Raw genomic sequence first — 20,648 nt, 5'->3', positions numbered from 1 at the left:
CTGTATTAAAGTAACTTTTCATTAAAGCTTTATATGTTTTGTCTTGTTGCGGCGGATGGCAGAACCCACTTAGAGCAGGCAGGTTTTGGGGCCTCAGGGGTGCCTCTCTCTGAATTGAGGTGCCCTATAACAGAATCATTATCCTAAAAGAACTGCCCTGGAATCTTATTTCATTATACTTTGATCTAACCAGTTAAGGACTATGCTTATGGTTCTTTTTTTTTTCTTTCCACAAAATCTAGTTTTGTTTGAACCTTAAAGAACATGTGAAGTTTCCTTTGCATTCTAAGCTTTATGTTTAGATAACTTGGTTATCTGAGTGACAAAGTTTAAAATAATTATTTCAATAGATCTTTTGTTTCAAGAACTTTGGAAACCTTTACTCCAGTCCGTAACAACAAAAGACACCATTTATTGACAAAAAATGTGAAATGTCTTCTAGATATAATTTGTTGGCTCTCTCCCTACCTTCTCAAATCAATAAGGGTTAGGAGCCAAAAAAATGAAATATATGACAAAGAAAAATTATGATATTAAAAATATTATGCATTTTATATATTAGTCTTGATATACTTTTTTTTAACTAGTCATACAGAGATATATGATAGACAGAGAGGTATATAAGTTAGTGAAAAGGGTATAGCTTTTTCCCCTCCTATCTAGAACTTTCCCTCAATGTGTTCGTGAATAAACTACAAGGAATTTGGGGCTCTCCCTGGTGGTACAACTGGTTAAAACACAGCACTATGAAACAATTCACAGCCACTGCAGCAAGAGTTCGACTCTCAGCCAGGAAGCTCTCCTGTCTCACCTGCTGCTCCCCTCAGCAGTGTATTTAGTCAGTCTGCCTATTCTGCTCTGCGCTGTCTCTGGTAAATCCTCTCATCCCCACACTTCTGACCTATTCCCCAGTTCTTGCATGCCTAAGTAAATATTTGAAAAACAAACAAGGAATTTGTTTTGCAGAGTAAGTTGAACACAGGTACACACAAACACAATGCAGCACACTTTTGAAGCTTGGGAGGGGCACAGAGAAGGATCACTTATGACATCACACCTTATGGTGACTTCATTAGTCCTGTGCCAACCCAAGAGAAATACTGGAGAAGTAATTATTTAGATTTTGATGCATCTCCTATTCTGGGGAGCTGACTATTCTCCTGGATGTTAGAATAGTACACAATCAAGAAGAGATTTCTGAACCACAGAAATCTGAACCACAGCCTGCCACATATGGTGTGACCTTGTTCTTATTTCTTAATTTTTCTTTACTTGTTTCCTTATTTGTACAATAAGAACAATTATATCTAGCCCACACAGTTATTGTGGAGATGAAACCAGATCTTAACACTTAATGTTCAATGAATGAATGCTGTAGGTCAGACAACCCATGTCATTGTAGGATAGCTATGTCACTAAGTTATTCTTTTAAATAATTAATCAAAACCTGTCTCTCTACAATGCTTACTCATTTGTGGTTGTTCTCCCATCTGGGAAAACCTAGAAGAAAACCCAGAAGAATTCTGATAGTTACTCAATGACTGCAGCACTTTGCAAACTACGTTGTGGACTTTTGTCATCTATTCTTTTCCTCTCCTAGCCCACTGAATTGTTACTAGTATAGACTTTTCTGGCAAGGAAATCCTATTGTTACCACTTATTCCAGTAAAGGGGTAAAAAGAGAATCATAAAAGGAAACATTCAACAATAAAAATATAACTTATGGAATCCAGAACTGATTTGCCTTTGATGGGAGAGTGTAAAAGCCTAGTTCATATGTTACCTAACTTAACCTCATTCCTTCTGACTAGGAGTAATGAAAGTACTTGAAGCAGATTAATAAGGCATGCCAAACTTGCTCATTCTTCTGTAGCAAGGACACTACTGACCACTTAGTTGCTCAAGCATGAAGCCCAAGTAAGCAAATATATTTGAGTTTTTCTTCACTTGTCTCATTCACTCAGACAAGAAGAACACTAATTTTGTCATCCAGTTTTTTTGGTTTTTTTTGTTTCTTTTTTCCATTCATTTTCTCTTTCTTCACCCATGGTTGTCAGAGCTGAGGTTTCCAGAACTTGGATTGCCAGCATACAGTAACCTGGTAGCAAAGGAACCAAGGTGCTCAGAGTCAGTGCCTCACTTTCTTCCTGTCCCTTTATTGCCTGATGCTTCTTTCCACTCAAAGAGATCAACCAGAGGCTCCAGGGCAAGCTCCACCACTGGTGGAGTCCATAAAGGGAACCAGAGGAAATGGGTCTGGAGTGGAAAATGGAAGCAATTCCACAGCCACTTGAACTTCTGAATCTTGTCTGTTTTATTACAATCCACATTTATACTGACTCCAGAGCTGTCTTTCTAAAAGACATATTCAGTCAGATTGTTCCCTGCTACAACCCCTCTATTTCTCCTAAGCTCATTTTACAGTTCCTTTTTTGATTAAGTACCTGGTGGTCATTCCTTTAACTTCTATTTTGGTCTATCTTTTCTCCTGTCTCCAAGGTTTCAGGCAAAACAAACAGTCCATGGTTCTCCATGTACTTTAGATTTGAAGCAATGAACACTATTTTCATCTTGTAAGCCAAGATCTTATCTAGTAAAGCTCCTGGATTATAGTAAATGTTCCATATGTGCCCACTGAATAAATATATCCCTGTGCTTTTGCATGCAATATTCTATATATCTGGAAAGCTTAATAAATTTGTTATCCCCCTTTGCATTTTTGAATCACAGTTCTTCTGTGAAATTTTCCCTGGCCTCTCCTTACTTTCCATACTTAGGTGTCTAGACATCCTTTTTAGCTTTGATCTCCTGGTGACATTTGAGGTTGTTCACAAGCTGTTGTTATTTTACCAGACTGCAACTTAACGTTATGGGAGAGACTGTATTATTCCTCTATGGGTCTCCAGGACCTGAAAGGATGGCTGATATGTGGTGAGTACTTGAAGCATAAGAAGCCTAATTTCATTTATTGCACTTTAACTTCAAACTTGATTTAAATCTCCTTTTCTCCCACTCTCCGTATTGACTTGATCTGGGATCTGACTATTGTGAGGTGGGGAAAGCAGGGCAGCTGTGACTGCATCACAGTCACAGTGTCTCTCTTTTAGTCTGCATGGTCTGGTCTAGTTATTCCAGGGTGTTAGGTTCAGAGAGTTTTTGTTTTTTTTTTAACTGGTTACCATGACATTATTTTTTATGTTACTTGAGGATGCTTGTCTAGTGAAATAAACTGACCGTTGAAATGGCAGTAGTTAGCTCAAGTTTCACTTCTTTCACCTCTGCCAACCCCTGCCATATAGGAGCACTGGCCAGTCTGACGCTGCTGCCTTTCTTTATCCTACTGGTAGCATTAAAGTGGTTCCTGGAAGATAGTTGGCTCAAGTCAAGTTCTTTTCCCTCCATGGTCATGTCATAGAAAACACATCTAGTTTGCCCATGCCAAGCTAATCACTTAGTTGTGGGGGCTTCCTTGCCCTGCTTTATTTCTATCTTGCTATCTCTCTCCAACTTGCTTCTCTTTTATTCCGATTGGCAAAGGGAGCAAGTCCACTGCTTGAGCAGATGACCAGTTGAAAGCTAGCCCCCTTTCTTTTTTCAAGGAAAGCTTGCAGCCTCCTTACACACTTGGATTGAGGAGGGGGTGGGAAGAACTCCTTCCTTTCTCTTAGAGATGATGGGGTTACTTCTTAATACAGATACTCCATGGGAAAAAGGAAAACTACCCTGAAATTCTGTTTTCCTCTCCCCAATTTCTATTTCTATGGCTAAGGTGGAATGAGTGGAGGAATTAATTATGGTAGGATATTTTATAGCAGCTCTGAGGGGGTTTACAGCTTCTAGAGCCAATGAGATGAAAAGAACCCCTCAACAGCCCATTATGAAGTTTGTTCAATACAATAATAAGCAGATGTATCTGTTTTGAATTATTATTAATATATGAGAAATGCTGTGCAATGAGGTACTGGGAGAATGGTGAAATAGAACAAGATTAGTCAGTGATTGAACTCCAGTGGAAAGCCCTGGGCTTTGACTCAGTGCTCCGTTCCCAGGCTGCCATCTTTGTTTGACCCTGCTTTCTCAGTATGGTGTGTATTCATGACATTAATTAATAATGCTGCTGCACACATGTAGAAGAGGTCAGGTGAACCACTTCCCCTGAAATCAGCTTTGTAGTTTCTAGAATTTGCACCTTTGAATAGGAAGGAAAATGTCATTTCTGCAAGCAGCACAGCATCTTGCTCTGTTCTTATGTAAGCTCATTGTCAGGCAATCTAGGAACTGCCTCCATTTGCCTCTGGGCAAAATGTCTCCTTTTCATAGAAAAATGTCACCATTCTCTAGGAAATGACAGGTGGTTATTTTTTCCAAAGGAAAAGTGACCTTTGCATTTTCTTAAAAAAAATTGTCAAGGATTCAACCTTGATGACAAACACTAAATACAATTCCAATTCCATATCTTTTTGTTTGTACTTGAGGTTCTACTTTTTAAATTCTGAGATTACACCTGTCACTACTGATGTAGCCTGGAGGTAAATGTCAGTGACCAGAAAATCCTGGCTCCTTGTTTTCCAAGGAATGCTCACAACAATGCATTCTTGTAACTCCAGCTTTTGCAGCATCTAGTCCTAAAACAACACACACACACACACCTTAGCACTTAAAAAATATTTGTACCAATCTTTAAAAATCCACGGGGGAAATGCTCTGAATAATGCCAGAGTTACTAAGTAGATTGTGTATCTCATACCTACAAGTAATTAAGAGCTTCACAATAAACATTAGGTATATTGTAATGTAGTCATTTTTTTTTTTTTTACATAGCAGGTATTTTCATTCTTATATAATAACATGGAAGAAATATATTCAGCATTCTTTGTTTTGTAGTCAGGTGAAAAGGTAGAAAAGAAAAACAACAAACAAGCTAGAAGTGTGAACATTTCAGATTCCAATATTTTTTCAAAAAATAGAGAATTAGAAGGTCGTGATAGGGAGAAGGATAGTTCTAGGTTATTAATCTTGGTTTCACAAAACCAAGTTCCCACATTTGGTGTCAATATCTTATATAAAAGGTTGAATTGCTTTCCTTCTTGACAATAGTTCTCAACAATAAGAAATGCAAAACTCACCTTATAGATTTGGATTTTTTAGCAAAGTAGTAAATTAGATGGCAACACAGGATTTACTGTGTGTCTTCTCTTGTCAGTTCATGCAAATCCTCAGCTGGAGCATGTGAGAGGCACATTAATTACACTGGATACAGGAATAATGTTTCTGCAGCAGCAGCAGTTTTGATATTTGCAGACTCCAGCGCACTCCATCTCTAATTTCACTGGCAGCTTGCAAAAACCAGCAGAATTATACTTATAAACAAAGGTCTGCATGGTAATTTATCTCCCATTGACTTCAGTGAAGTCTTCTCATTTAGAATGCTAAGAGATTTATAATTATGAACTAAGATCTAAGTCTTAGCTGATGAAACAATGGAAGATGTTTCTTGCCTTTTTCTCACTCACATTGCACATATCTACAGATAATGAAAATGTGCATGTATCTATACAATTAAAGTTTTCAAAGATCACTTATAATTTTATTTGACAATCTGTAGGAACAGGCAACAATACCCTATATAGATATTTAATTCAGGGTTATTATTTCTTTTACCTTGCCTCATTCATTTTCTAATCATCTTACTCTCCTTAGGCTTTCTTGCGGTATGATTAATACTGACATGATATTATTCTTACAGCATGCTATAATATCAACAACTGAGGGACTGTCATTAAACAAATGAGGATAAGGTTCCTGACTTCTCCAAAGTGTGTCTAGCTCATGGGAACAGCCTAATGGTACCCCGCTCAGTGGCTTAAGTGTCCTATATCAATGCTGCTAGTCTACCAACAAAGTAACGGTTGTTAATATGGCACAATTCTGAAAACTGTATTAATTCCTTTACATTTAAAACTATTTAAATATACAAATTGTCTTGAAATGTTTAAGGGATAATCATATCATTTTCAGAGACCAAAAGGAGAAGATCCAAGCTGTTCTTAGATCTTGTCATATATCTATTACTCCCAAAGAACTAAAACTTCTTTTAATTTATTGAAAGATATCAATAATGGCACGCAATTTTTGGTGATTCTGTGTGTCATTCTTATTCTAAGTTATTTATATGTAATAACTCAGTTGATGAGAAATTTGTTCAAACTAGACAAGAAAGCTTTTAATAGTTATTTAAGGGGGAATATAAATAATCATAGGATTATTACAGCAAATCTTATATCTCCATAGTAAGAAATCAGTGCTGCACAGAAAGATTCATTCAACTGTACAATGTCAAGTTGAATATCTGCCATACATCTGGTAATGAACTAAGCCTTGGGGATTTGTTAATGATCACGTCAGTCACAGGCTGTGACTTCAAAGAATTTATAGTCAGGTGTGGAGGTAAGGGGGATGGCAAATAACGGAAGCTTTACAGTACAGCTAATGGGTAGGACAGACAAAAACAAGCACCTTTTATAACCTACAGCTTGTGTCCTGATGAACCAAAGGCTCATTTCATTAAGGAGAAAGAGAATGTCAAGAATGGAAGGAATTTCACCCTTGTCTGTAAGAATGCACAAGTCCATCCAGATAGAAGAGTTTGGTAACTCTGTAATGTCCAGCTCAGATCTATTAAGTTTAAATAATAAGTTATCAGATTTTAAAAATGTTAACTTCATACCCAGTATGGATATTCTAACATAACAGCCCTGATATCATACCAACTAGCCCTATCTGATCTCTGCTCTTTGGCTGAGTGTAGGCCCCACTCCCTGCCCTCTTTAGCTCCTAGGAGGGACTGTGTACTGAAAATTAATGTAAAGCTTTCATGCAGAATAATTTAAAAGTAACAGTGATAAATTTATGTTTACATGCATCAACTCCCATGACATTAACAGTTAAAATGGTCATGAATATTGTGTCTCAATTTAAGCAGATATCAATACTGAAACAAAAATAAAGATTGCAAACTTTGCTGTATTTGTGTTAAAATGGTAATAAATGTCTTAATCTTAATCCCAATGTAGAGATGAGGAAGCAGGACACGACCTGAATAGCAGTTATCCCTTCTTCAGTGAGCTTTTAGCTAGATTTCTACCTAGATTTTTACCAAGATTTCAAGTGAAGAACACTGATCAATGCATTTAAAAAAAAAAAGACCAAATTGTGTGAAAAAGAAGTACTACAATAACCTTTATTTGGATTACAAAGGCCTCTTATAAAAAACTATATGAGTTACTGATGAAGCATAGAGTGATTTTAAGAACTGGCTTAACTTTTAAAAAATCCTGATAACAGTTTAGGTGTGTAGTCAAAATTAAGTATTTTGTATCGACTATTTATCATCATTAAAGTAAAATAGTGGATAGAAAATATTTAATGTGATGCTCACCCTTACTATGAGATCTACTGTTATTGACTAAAAGGCATATTACTAGCAGAGATATTAGCTATTTGAACCAAATGAAGTTTTGAAATTTTGGTGTACTGAGTGAACATATAGACAAATAAATATGCACAGCTTATTTTCTCCTGATTCACTACTTGAAATTCACTAACTTGATTCACTAGAAATTCAATTCTATTTTTTACTTTTATAGAACACAAGATGGTTGGTGGCATCTAAAGTTCACAAATGCCTACAAGGGCAAAAATGATTTAATATTGACACTATGTAGAAAGTAAGACCACACAGATTTGAGACTATTTTCCTAGATCTTAAAAACTGAAATTCTATAACCATCCTCTTTATTATTATTAGAAAGACAGAGCTAGAGACTTGGTGACTTGATAACTCACAATCTCTGGGGATGCTGTTATAGTTCACCATAGTTTATTTGTAGCACAATAGAGAAATGCAAGGGAAAATATTATCAAAATCTTTGCCAGAAGATTGTGAGATGACAATATATCCTTGAAAATAAGATACTTTTCTCTGGAATGCTGGAACAAATTCAAGGAATTCAGAAACAAAAAAGCCACAGGAAGGATAGTCTAGAAGCTGAAAGATTAAAGAATATTTTGCTATTTCTTCCATCAAAATTTGAATCGAGTTTCCTTACTTTGGAATCTGGATTTACCTGTGACTTGTATTGATCAACACAAGGGTGTGAAGGGGCACAGTGCTGGCTCTAGGCTAGGCTGGGAGGGTTGCTACCTCTCCCTTTGTTGTCTTAGAACCTTCACTCACCCAGTGGAGTGGCCAAAGCACTGTGATGAGGCTATAAGGAGTGAGAGATGCCCTGCTGCCCTAGGTTCCCCTCCTCCAGTTGAAGGCACCTTATAAACCCCAACACCTAGGAGAGCTTCTGGATGGCTATAGAAGTATGGAGTCCCCAAAAGCCTAGCAGATGAGAACCACCCTGCTGATTCCAGAGTGGTTTATGAAATTATGAGTCAACATTTGTTTTTTTAAGATCAATGAATTTTCTTGTGACTTGCCATACAGCATTAGTTAACTAAATGGAGACTTCACATTGAAGAAAATATCATTTCTCTGATTAATTCATTTGCTTCTGGCAACTGACAACCATCTAAATGGTCTGCATCCCCCTAAATGTAAACACTTGGCTTTGGAGGTGGGTGGTGATGAATTAGCCAATTCACTAGGTTATTTTTATAAGGCAGCCAGTCAGGAAGAGAGCAGCCATGGGTAGAGACCATCACAGCATTTTTTTCTTTAAAAGATACCTGCACTTGACATAAATTGATTATGATGGAGTAGTAAAAACACGACACAGACACAATTTTGAAAACTTTTAAGGCTCTCTCATATATATATCTCTTTCTTGACAATGTTCAATTAACAACCTTGCATTCTATTAAATTGCCAAGGAACTATTAATGGTTGGGAGGACCAAATAACATTGGGGTGAATAATGAAGAAGCTATTGGTGACTATTTACTAGAGAATTAGTACCCATGGGTCAGCAGTAACTTTACATTGAGGGCAGACAACCATCTACCCAGAAGGCACTCACAAGTTAGTCTTAGCTGTCCCTCAGCAGGGTAACTGAGATTTCAGATAATGTAATAAAGGGCTAGAGTACTCCAAAACACTCAAAAATCCCAAAAGAAAGAGAAACTGTTCATTGTTTAATATCTTTCATTCATATGTAAGATAACCATAAAAGTTAATTAGCTTTGTTCTACTGGGCAGATGACCATAGACACTAACCCAAAAGTTGATCTATAGGAATATTCTTAAATATTCCTTCAAAGAAACTTTGAGGATAGGTTTAGTGAAGAGAGGGTCGGAAAAGGTTGGGGAATTCTTACAAAGCTGTTTAGGTAGGAAATGAGTTCTCATCACCACTACATGAAGTGGTCCTTAAAATTCAGTGGGCATAATCATACAGATTCTTAACTTTCTAACCCAAGATGACAGATTGAACACTCATGGCTCTCACATTTAACAAAGACCTTAAAATTAGTCCACAGTAATGAAGGGATCATTACCTGACAAAGAGGCTATTATGAAACAGAACAATTTAAGAGAGTTCTAGACTATGGAATGTGGATAAAGGCAAGACAACCAAACTTGCATGGTGTTGGAAGCTGTATGCTAGAGCATGAATTGGAAAATGGAGCATGAATTGGAAAGTGGAGTTCCTGTAGTTGTGGATGTGGTCTTATGGGGACACAGCCACAGCCAGTCATCTGCATGTTGTCTATGACCACTCTCATGAAGACAGGGTTAAATGGTGGCAGCAGCTAGACCACCTGACCCATGAAGCTTAAAATACCCGTGACTTGAACCTTTACGAAAAGTTTCCTGATTCCTGTTCTAGTGTGTTCTCGGAGGTGAGGAAAAACATGGGCAAGAAGCACTCTCAGTTGCTCCATAGAACCCCAGAAAGGCTTTGGATTAGGATACATCTGAAATTAGTAGAGAGACCTGTCTTGCTATTCCTGCATAGAGTTCTCTTCATTTAGTCCAAGTAGAGAATGATGACATCTGCAAAGAAATGGTTCCATAGTATAGACTTTTATCTTTTGTCCCTGACTAGTAATCCTGGGGAAAATTTAAACATTCTTCAAACTCTGCCACAAATGCTGAATTTCCAAGCATCTTTTCAGTGTTTCATTTTTAAATCCAGATAACCTAAGAAAACAACATATATGAGGTCTGTGGTTCTAGTAAAATGAGTGAATATGAAGGAGGAGGAGATGGTAACAATGAATTCTGTTTGGCAAAGATACATGGAAACTCCCAAGTGTCAGCTACACAGTCAACCCAGATAGTCAGAGGACGACAAAAGGTGCCCAGAAAAGTACAGACTCTCTAGAATACCTAAGATGGTATTTTTGGGGAAAAATTATTATCTTAGGAAAGATAGTGTAAAAAAGAAATATAAGCTAAAACTCCACAAGGCCATGTATAGGGATTCAATATTAGTGGCACACCACTAGGGTCAGTGAACAGGTTTACAGAGTTATGGGAACACAAAAAGAAAAAGTACAAATGCCACTAAAATTAGTAGTAAAACTTGACTTGGAGAATGTGGGAGGGTCGATCTATTATAAGGCATTTAAAGCTTCATTTCTTTCTAAAAGGAACTAAATGTAGGTCATGCCTAAAACTGTTAAATCAAGACAACAGTACAAACACATTAATTAGAGGTGTGAAGGTAGTTACTAAAAGGAATATCAGAAGGAATACAAATTGATGGAGTGTCTTCAGTAAAAGGGCCTGGAGGGTGGAGAGGGCAGGGGATAATTTATAATTTTCTTTAACAATGGACATATATTACTTTGATACTTTTAAAAATATATAGAGATGCACATTCTTGGAAACTACTTCCAGAAATGTGGAGTCTGTAGATGTAGGGGTACAGGAATGTGCACCTTTAAACACTTCCCTTTGTGATTATTACAAAATTAATCGTGTACACCTAGTTTTTGAAACACAAAGAGTAGCAATGATTTGCCCAAATGAAGACATGCCTGGAGCTAACATGACAGAAAGCTGGTCTCCTGATAATTCCTGCCCCCTTTACTAAATATATATATATATACATACATATACATATATATATATATATATATATACATACATACATACATACATACATATGGATAAATATTAGAAGAAAAGGAATAAAAACCTATGCATGGCCTCATAATTAAAACCCTGTCTATAGGAGACTTTCATGGAGAGGTCAGCTTTCCACCCTCTAATATTTGTTGAAAACCCACAAGTCTTGATTCAGAGATTAGCCTAGGGAAAATCTGAAACATTTGAGGGAAGCTTTTTAAGCTGAAGAAGGTTATATATATAAGTTTCTTTCAGATCCTGTAGTTTCTATGTTAGCCATGTTATATCAGTCTTGCTTGTTGAAATAGTTTAAAGAATATTATCAGGATCTCTGGTACCTACAAATGATTGCTGATATTTAAAATCCGATTGTTTTGGGGCACTATGATAATTTCTTCTAAGAAAGCTCCTCTGAAACATTATAGAAGAATTGGGTATTAACTAAATTTATTGTTAAAAAGGAGCCAGAGGTATAGTATCCTCTGTATATTCTCCTGTTTTCTGTTCATTCCCAGGAGCTGGTTGAGAAAGAAAGAATTCTCACCCACCCCTTTTTCTATTGTGCAAAACCCCTGGTCAACTTTTTAGGAGACAGTTTTTCCTTATGTCTACAAAAATTATTGACATCTCTTTGTCTACATTAGAGATGACCTAGAGATAGAAAAATTGATTCAAACATTTTCATGGCTATTTAATTGTCCAGTGAGATTGCCCATCCGTTAAGTGCCAGTCATTCATTGTTTATATCTGTAGTATCTAGTATTTTTTAAAATTAATTTTGAGGTTCATTTATAGATAAACTCATTATAAAAAGAAATTAATTTTGTCCCTCACATGTATTTGTCTTTTAAATTTTACTTTGAAACCAAGGAGTTGGTTTGTTTTCATGTCAGTGGTAAGCCATTGATCCAGTTAGCATAAATTAAGCTATATTATAAAAATGGACTTCAGCCAATTCAAATTTCCCTTCTTCATTAATGAGAGTATCACTCTACCCAGCTATTCTTCCTTGCCTTCTTCCTTCTGTACATCTGTCTACCCATTCATAATACAATAGTTACTGTATACCCACTGTTTGTCTGAACTACTTTAGGTCGTAGAAAAATGTGAGTTAAAAAAAATCAGTCATACAGTAATTCTATACCCACTTGGTTGAAATTTTACATGAAAAATATTTTATATGCAGATATGCATGCACTGATAATCAGGTGTTTTTATTTGAGGATATATTACTATATAGTGTTCTTTGGTGTTTGCTGTACCTCCACACAACCCCTCCTTACCAGTTATGATCATTATATTTCTTGATACTTCATATAAATGCCCACTGAAGGTGAAATACTAACATATACCTGATGGCATCTAAATCTTTCTCTAGGTGTTCCCTATACTGTGCCTTTGATATGCTATTTCCTCTGCCTAGATCTTTCCTCACTTTGCCACCTAGCAAATGACTATCCATCCTTCAAAACTCTGTCAGGCACCATTTTCATGTGGGCCTTCCCTGAGCCCTATTGCCTAACAACCATCCACTTTTCCTCTGTACTCTTTTAATTATATCTATACTGTAAGCTTCTTGAGGGCAGAAACATCTGTCACTTCATTTTTGCATCCCTAGTAATTAACAGAATGCCTGGCACATATGGACATACACTAAATATCTGCTGAATTGAAGCCTCATTCTCTCTATTATAAATTGTAGAATGTTCCAGAAATGTATTTATAAAAAATTATCTCATCACAAAATGAACATTTTAGACATTTTAAGTATCTAATTAGCCTTAGATTTTTAACTTTTTATTAAACTCTTTTCCAGTGAGAGAAAACATCACCCCTAGAAAAAGTCTAGTAATATGTAGTTAGCAACACACCAGTTTTCAAAAGCCAGTGCTGCTCACTCTCCCCCTCTTTTTATGCCTCCTTTTAATAGTTACTACAGATATATCACATTATACTATAATTCTTTATATATCTGAGGTCCCTCCTAGATAGAAGCATTTGGAGATCTGGACCCTCTCATATCCATCTATGTAGCATGGGTATACTGCAGTGACTTTGAAAAAAGGAGCTTAATAAGTGTTTGTTGAATAAATAAACAGAGTAATAGAAGACAGTTAACAGAATAACATCAAAGGTTCTTTTAGACTAGGGCCTATTTCATGGTTATCTTAAATAAAGAAGACCTGTTAAATTCTAAACCAAAGCTTTCATTTTTTGTTGAATAGAATTAACTCAGAATGTTTGGATATGACAAACTAAGTAGGTATGAAGATAAAAAAACTTTCCTGTGAAAATATTTCTATTTTACTTCATCTAGTTTTGAAGCATGGTATAGTGGGCTTGACCATGAAAAATAGCTGGATTCTTTATTGTGAAAAGAAATGGGCTTTTACATATATAATTGAAAATCAAAAGCTTTGGGAATTGTTTTCCCTCTGCTAGGATGGTTTTAATTCCATAATTTCCTCTTATTCTAACTCTATTCAACAGGATGATTTAATTGAGCCATTCGATGTCTCAGATTTTTGGCAACATGAAGGTGTGGATGTAAGTAAAATATTGATAAGTCAACAGTAAAATTGGATACTCTCTATCTTTTGCAGAAAATTATGTAGGCATGATGTTTAAAACAGTAGTGCCTGAAAATGTGGCTAGTTTTGAAACTTCACTCAGGCATGAAAATTTGAAATCAGATTGGAAAATCATACATTAATCAAAATGTAATTTAAATACTTCTGTGATACTTCCACATTTTATATTTTTGTCCTTAATAATTTGACTGTTTATTACCATGTTAAATTAATTTCTATTATAATGTGAACTGACATCCAAGTAACTGCATATGAAAATTAATTTGTAAGGCCTAGAGAAAAATCCTTTTATACATAACCATTGTATAGGGATGTATAAAGATGAATACCATTAAAACTTTCTTTATGAGATGAGCATACATATTTAAATATCTAACCTGGGAAATTTAGCAGAGAATATTATAATAAGGAATATAGATTTAAAAATATCAAAGGCTGAATATAAGTCAGGAAAGTATGAAATGTTAATCATTTCAGAGAAAGAACTCTAGAAATAAATTAGAAAAGTGTCAATCTTAACAGCCCATTGAAGCTAGCAAACAGAAGGAACAGTCTGAAAAAGGAGACAAAAGTGATATTCAAAGCTGTTTCCAAAATACTTAGATTTGATACTCTAAACTTAGAGTGGACATAACTTGTGGATTTCATGAAGCAAAGTGATCTTTAGTGTTCATATTAAAACACAGAAAGTGGCTTCTCATATTTACCTTAGAAAAAAGATGTTGTAAAACAATTATCCAAAGCATAAAGAATTTACCTGTTTCCATTTTTCCATCTTGTGCTGCAGGCCCATCTGGAATCACACTTTTCACCTGCAGAAACTCATCAGGTTCATCTCCGCCAATGATGGTAAATCCAAAACCCATGTTGCTCTTTTTTAGGGTGGTGCTGAGGAATGTTCCCTTCAACTGGGATGCATCCCGGGTGAAGAGTGGTTTTTCTACATTGACCAATATAAGTTAAAAAAGAAAAAGCACATTTAAGGTAAGTTCTCATATAGGAGAAAGCCAGTCATAGAGCAGCAGTTCCAGGCATAAGCGTGGGGTCCTCTACACACATGCAAGCAGGTGGTGACTGCAGGAGGGAAGCTCTTAGTATTTAGTACAAACAAAGGGTAGTCCCAAGCATCCAGGGAAAGGTGAAAAGCTGCTTGGTTGGGAGAGAGACTTTTGTTTAAAGTTTTCATTCACTAAATTAGCCCTACTGTGCTTAAAAAGGGTTTAATCAGTAGGCTGTCAGAATTTTCAAACACAGCGAGTCCCCAAATCATCCAGACACACTCTGGATATGTTCTGACTCAGTGGGAGGTATGTGTGAGTGGCTGGTCCTGCACAAAATCTTGAAGGGATAGGACTAGAGAACTGAAACGGGCTTTTTGGAGTTTGTTTAAAAAAAAAAAAGTGCAGTCAAGTGTTACCACATAGTCAAATGTCTAAACTGTCTAGAAAGAGTACCTGGATGTGGGACTGAGTTAATGTGAGCTGCTATAAAGATAACTGGATCAATTTCTACTGACCCAGTAGTGTTTAGTATATTCTAACATGTGAGCAACAGGCAAGCCAATATTTCTAGGTATAATTATGAATGTAAAGGTAACACACTTTATAATAATATGCTACTACATTTCAATCATATACCTAAATGATTTGAATAAAACTTTAACCAATTACAAAGGTTTCATCACTAATTTGCTATATGTTTTTCTAGTTGTGGTATGTAACATGTTCTTAAGCATATAGTGCTTTAAACATAATAGTGTACTAGGAAACAAATTTATGTCTGCTTTCAATGATCACTTGAGCACTGTATGTGTGTCTCTATATAAAACTTATATACTTACAAGTATAATTATTTATATAAATTACTAATAAATATATATATATTTAGTTGTTAAAATTTTGGTGATGATATTTGTGACAGTTAAGCTCTATGTGGTAACTAGTCACCTATTTTGTATGATACATTCAGGCAAACTATAAAAATATTTTTTATAGACAAACAATAAAATAATGAGTCATACTAGAATTTTACTTTGTTTACCAATTATACCTATCTTTATTTAAAAATGTAAAAATTATATTGCTATTTTTTGAAAGTCAAATGAAAAATGCACATAATCTTTTTACTTATGTTTCCCTTGTGTAAGTTATGGGTGCATGTGGAGGGAAGCTCACTGTGTGACCTTTACATTCACTGTAACTGTGCTGTTGTGATATGCTATCATGCTTTCATTTGTGAGTAACAGCCCACGAAGATGTGAAAAGTTTGTGCAGCAACTCATCCCACTACATGGCTCTGATGTGTAATTAGGTGCAACAAGCAGCCTGGACGTACCCAACGGCCAGGGTCTCCCTGCGTGGTCACGCCAATAGTAAGACAAGTCATTCACGCTGCGCGACCTCTCTGGGGCAGCACGGGGTAAGATGGATTTAGGCCTAGGTAATGTCGATGATGAGCTGCCTACTGTCACAAAGGAAAACAAGCTTTATACTTGTGCTTTGTCGTATGAAGACACACTTAGGAGTCTTATGAATCTCTGCAATTTACAGTACTACTAGCAAAAGCCATTAATATTCCATTTCAGAAAGTGCTATAAATTCCTATGACCTACTGCTCAGGGCTTTAACTTAATCTGTGGTTGCTAAACTAATTAGCTTAGAAACAGAGTAAACACTCTGCTGAAACTAACAGGGGCTTGGGAAAAGCAAATCCTTTCTTTGAAATGGTCCATGTATAAGGTTTGCTTGAAGCCCAGGGGGTTTGACGGCCAAATTTTCCCTTCAAAACGTGGGGGTGCTGCCATGTTACATACCTCGGAAACCTGGGGCCTGCAGGGGCTTTGTTCCAAGGTCTGTGTGGGGCATGTTATGCTGCTGTAGCTTTCTTTTTGCTTCCAGGACAGGGTTTTCAAACTGTGTTCGTCTATTTATGTGGCTGAAAAAATAAAATACCAAATTAAGATAACAGCAGGGCAAAGCCATTTAAGAGAACATATGTATTGCTCTACAGTGAGCAGATGATTAGTGGAGACATCGTGTGATCACAGTCACATGTCCTACCATGCTGAGGAAAGGTGTCTGCCAGACTGTCTGGTAAGGGGTACACCTCTCTGTGATAAGAGCACAATTCTCAATGGCCAATTACCAGTTATAATACTTCACTTCTTCATATCTAGTCCCCCCAAATCCTTCAAATCATACTTTATTTCTGGTTTTCCACAGACAAACGTCTGTGAGTTTGATACATCAAAAATAAAAGATCAGCAGATGACATTTATACAGTCTTGTGGAAGAAGGGTATCACCTAAGTTCGGCAAAGAACCCATATCCAACAAGAAGAGTATACACTAAATAATTTCACCTAGCAATCATAATCCATACTCTTAAGAGTCAGAATGACTGGTGTCGAAGGGCTGCAGTATGGGAAGAAAGACACCATGATATGGTTGGAAATTATAGAATGCCTTTGTAGGCTGGCTGGTGCTGGGGATTCATAGTCTAAAGAGTGGTTTGAAGCAACTGTGGCTCAGCTAAATAGAGGGCATATAGAAGAATTATTCTTATGCAGGAAGAGGGTAGGTAACCCAGCCTTTTGCCCCTGCCATGAGGCTCTTTCTTTAAGCAACAAATGCCTCATGAGTGAGCTGGCATATATTGACTTTGAGTCTGAAATAGATTTATGATATTAAAACTAGATCAGGAGAAAGGAATAAAAAGAATTAACAGTTAATGAGTACTGACTTATACCAGGTGCTATTTCTTCAACTAAACCTCACTACAATAGTCTTAAATTTGAATTATTCCCTTTTTTTAAAAGTGATGAAGCTGACAGGCCACAGGAGGTTGAATAATTTGCTCTTAATTACATGCTTAGTAAGTGAAAATGCTGGGTTTTGACCTTGTTTTTCTCTAGAATGCATCTCTTCTCTAGTACCTTCTGTTTTTGATGTATGATTTCACATTAGCAAGTGGACACACAGTTGATACATACACAGACGCTTTCTAAAAGTACACTTCTGAAGGGAAAAGAGGTAAAACAAGTAAAAGCTCAACACCCACTTTTCTATTATTATAAATCAGTTAATTCCTAGTGAGATAGAAAAGTGGTTGCTAGAAACGTGATGTCTGCAATAACTAATTATATACCCTCAAGGAATTCAGGGGTAGGGTAGCTGTCTATAACATGGGCTCAGAGGTCAATTAGTCTTAAATTCAAAATCCAGTTCTACCTCTTGATTTTCTGTGCGACCTTGGTCAAGTTATTAAACCTAAATCTTAGTTTCTTCTTTTATAATATGTCCATGATATTGTCTTCCTCCTGGTGACTGTAAGAGTAAGTGAAATTATGAATCAATTGACACAGAATGTTGAGCATTTACATGCTCAATAACTAGCAGCAGCTTTCAAAGCATCTTCACCCCATACACTCTGGTATTGCTATTCTAATTCAGAAGGGTCAGAATTTGAAGCCTTTCCTCTATTTGCTTTATTTTCATGTAATTCCTTTACTGAAATCCTTTGAAATCTCATTATCTAGAGACATGTTCCTGACTTTGTCCTTATTTATCTGTGTAGCTTTAGCTTTGCCTGCATCACCACCTGCCCCCTTTGCTTTGGATGTACTTGAAGTTACTTTCCTAGGCAACATCCTACCCTTTTGCAGCAAGACAGCCTGGGCAAACTACTCAACTTTCTAAGCATCAATGTCCTCATCTGTGCAATGGGGACATTCATATCTACTTCTTGAGGTTGCTCTGAATAAAAGAGAAATAAGGTTTACAAAAAATATAGATGCATAGAGATACATGTAATTATAAGATATAGCTATTCTTTTTTTTAATTAAAAAGTTTATTTTACATCATTTTGCACATTTTTTTTTTATCTCAATTGTAATCCCCACGGGTTTCCCATCACCAAATCACCCCTGTGATATAGCTATTCTTTATTCTTGAAGATATAGTTTTATTTTGCCATTATCAATAAGTGTTGCTGCTATTAATGCCATTATTATTATGAGGCTATCCCTTATGTTTCATAATGCCTCTGCTCCTCTATCCCAGCAATATTCCCAGCCCACATTAGACTCTTCCCCTTGACTCTCATAAAAACGTCAGCAGACTTCTTTCATTAAGTTTATTTATTTTCTTGTATACTGCCTTATCATTAAAAGGATTTGACTTTTATAGACCACCACCAAAAAAATTAAACCAAATCAGGGTGAAGTCAGTTGAATCGAGGGGGAAAATTAGTAGACATAATTGATAACATAGGTTCTTTGTGCTTAACTAGAGTTGTGGGGCAAATTAGCTTTGATCTTTCAAACTGCTTATTCAATGGGAAAGAAAAGCCAGTTATAGTCTCCAGGGTCTTCAAGATAAACCTAGGCCATTGCTCAAAAGGACATAGTATTCCTTCCTGTTACTGAGTCTTATATTTCCTTCCAAATCATGAATAAAGAGGTCTCAGTGATGCAGTATGAAAACATCCTAAACAGCAGCTTCACAAGAATGAATCTCACAGGCCATATTAACCTTATCATACCAAGTTTTGATATCTGATTTTCATGTTAATTTCCTTTCTATGATTGTGCATGCTTATATAAAGCATGTATGTGTTACTCACTTTTGTATATTGAGCATTGTACACAATTAAAGGTAATCTTTTTGTGTAGATAACTAAATGCTGAATATGTGTTTTAAGAATTTTGTGTTATCAATTTCAAGAAACAGTATCATTTTCTCATTTCCTATCCTGTTTTGCTAGGTCATTGTATGCATATTTTTATCTTTAGAAAATACATTACAAGAACTGTCTAGGATACATTTATATATAAAATTGGGTTTCTCCAAGGTATGAATTGCATGTAATTGTTTCCTTAGAAAAGTCAATGTGGAGCCACCTGCTTTGTGAATACGATATAGAAAATACTCATTTTCTGAATTTCCAGAGTTTACAGAGAATGAAAATACCAATGATCAGGTTGGCATTACTTGTATCTCAGAATAGTAGAAATTGGATAATGTTTTAGTATCCTCAGCTAGTTATTACAACAAATTGCAGTCACAAATGAAGTCATCCATTTAAAAGTGCCCTCAAACCAAAAAAAAAACCATCACAAAAAGAAAATGATTATAGGGAAGTTTGTCTTCCTTATGCTTCCAAAATGAATAATTTCAAATGCCTTTAGCAAGGATCTGGGGGTCTTGCAATGCTTACAGAGGAAGTAAAAGACAAAGGCCATTCTCTTCCTCATTGTTTAGGATCTGTGAGATAATTGCTAACTATTTCATCTAAACTTCCATTCAAAGCAGGAACCTGGGGAGCTACCAAGAGCTCTTTTTAATAATGTCTAGCCTATTGTCATATTTCATTAAAATAATCCTTGGTGTTAAAAGAACTAAGTGGTGAAGACAAATTTCTGAAATAGGTATGTCCTAGTTCCATTTACCAAAGGAAAGACTATTGATAGGAAACACCTTCATTTTGGCACAGTAAAGGAATCTGAATACAAAAGAGTGATTCCATCAGCTTCTCTCTTTGCCCCAAAATGTACTCATTTGCAGCTTAATGCTCTCCTTTTGTTATAAATATTGCTATTTTACCTTGCTAGTTCACACCTCTTTAGATGTTTGTTATCCTACCATAGCCACCACCAAAATATGCATTATCCTCTACCAAAGTACACTGGCCCTCTTCAAGTCTTTGTTGATCACTCCAGCCCTCTTTTTTCTGATAGCCTCAATTCTACAGTAGATTACTCTAGAGTTTGTTTTGTTTAGCTTTGTGTGTTTTTTTTGGGTGGGGTGTTTGTTTCTGTTTCATATATAAATGAAATAATCTGATATTTTTTCCTTTTTATTTTGCTTAGTAGAAGGCCTCTGAGTTCCATTCAAATTCTATGACAGTTCATCTTTTTCATAGATAAGAGGTATTTCATTGTATATACATTTTCTGAAACCACTCTTGGGTGCTTC

General features: G+C 36.0%; 1 protein-coding gene across 3 annotated transcripts in view; it reads right to left on the bottom strand.

Moving 5' to 3' along the window:
- The window catches only part of MAGI2 (membrane associated guanylate kinase, WW and PDZ domain containing 2), a 458,519-nt gene that overhangs the window by 221,529 nt on the left and 216,342 nt on the right, over positions 1-20,648 (bottom strand). For all 3 annotated transcript variants that reach the window (XM_012720830.1, XM_012720831.1, XM_012720832.1), the window contains exons 6-7: positions 16,487-16,608; positions 14,432-14,614 (exon numbers count right to left, since the gene is read on the bottom strand). In XM_012720830.1, the coding sequence (XP_012576284.1) occupies positions 14,432-14,614; positions 16,487-16,608 (305 nt within the window). The remainder of the gene's footprint in view (positions 1-14,431; positions 14,615-16,486; positions 16,609-20,648) is intronic.

Source organism: Condylura cristata, unplaced genomic scaffold (assembly GCF_000260355.1).
Source record: "Condylura cristata isolate star-nosed mole 26May11 unplaced genomic scaffold, ConCri1.0 scaffold00005, whole genome shotgun sequence".
NCBI lineage: Eukaryota > Metazoa > Chordata > Mammalia > Eulipotyphla > Talpidae > Condylura > Condylura cristata.
The sequence above is the reverse complement of the archived record's forward strand: the minus strand, read 5'-3'. Positions and strand labels throughout refer to the sequence as shown.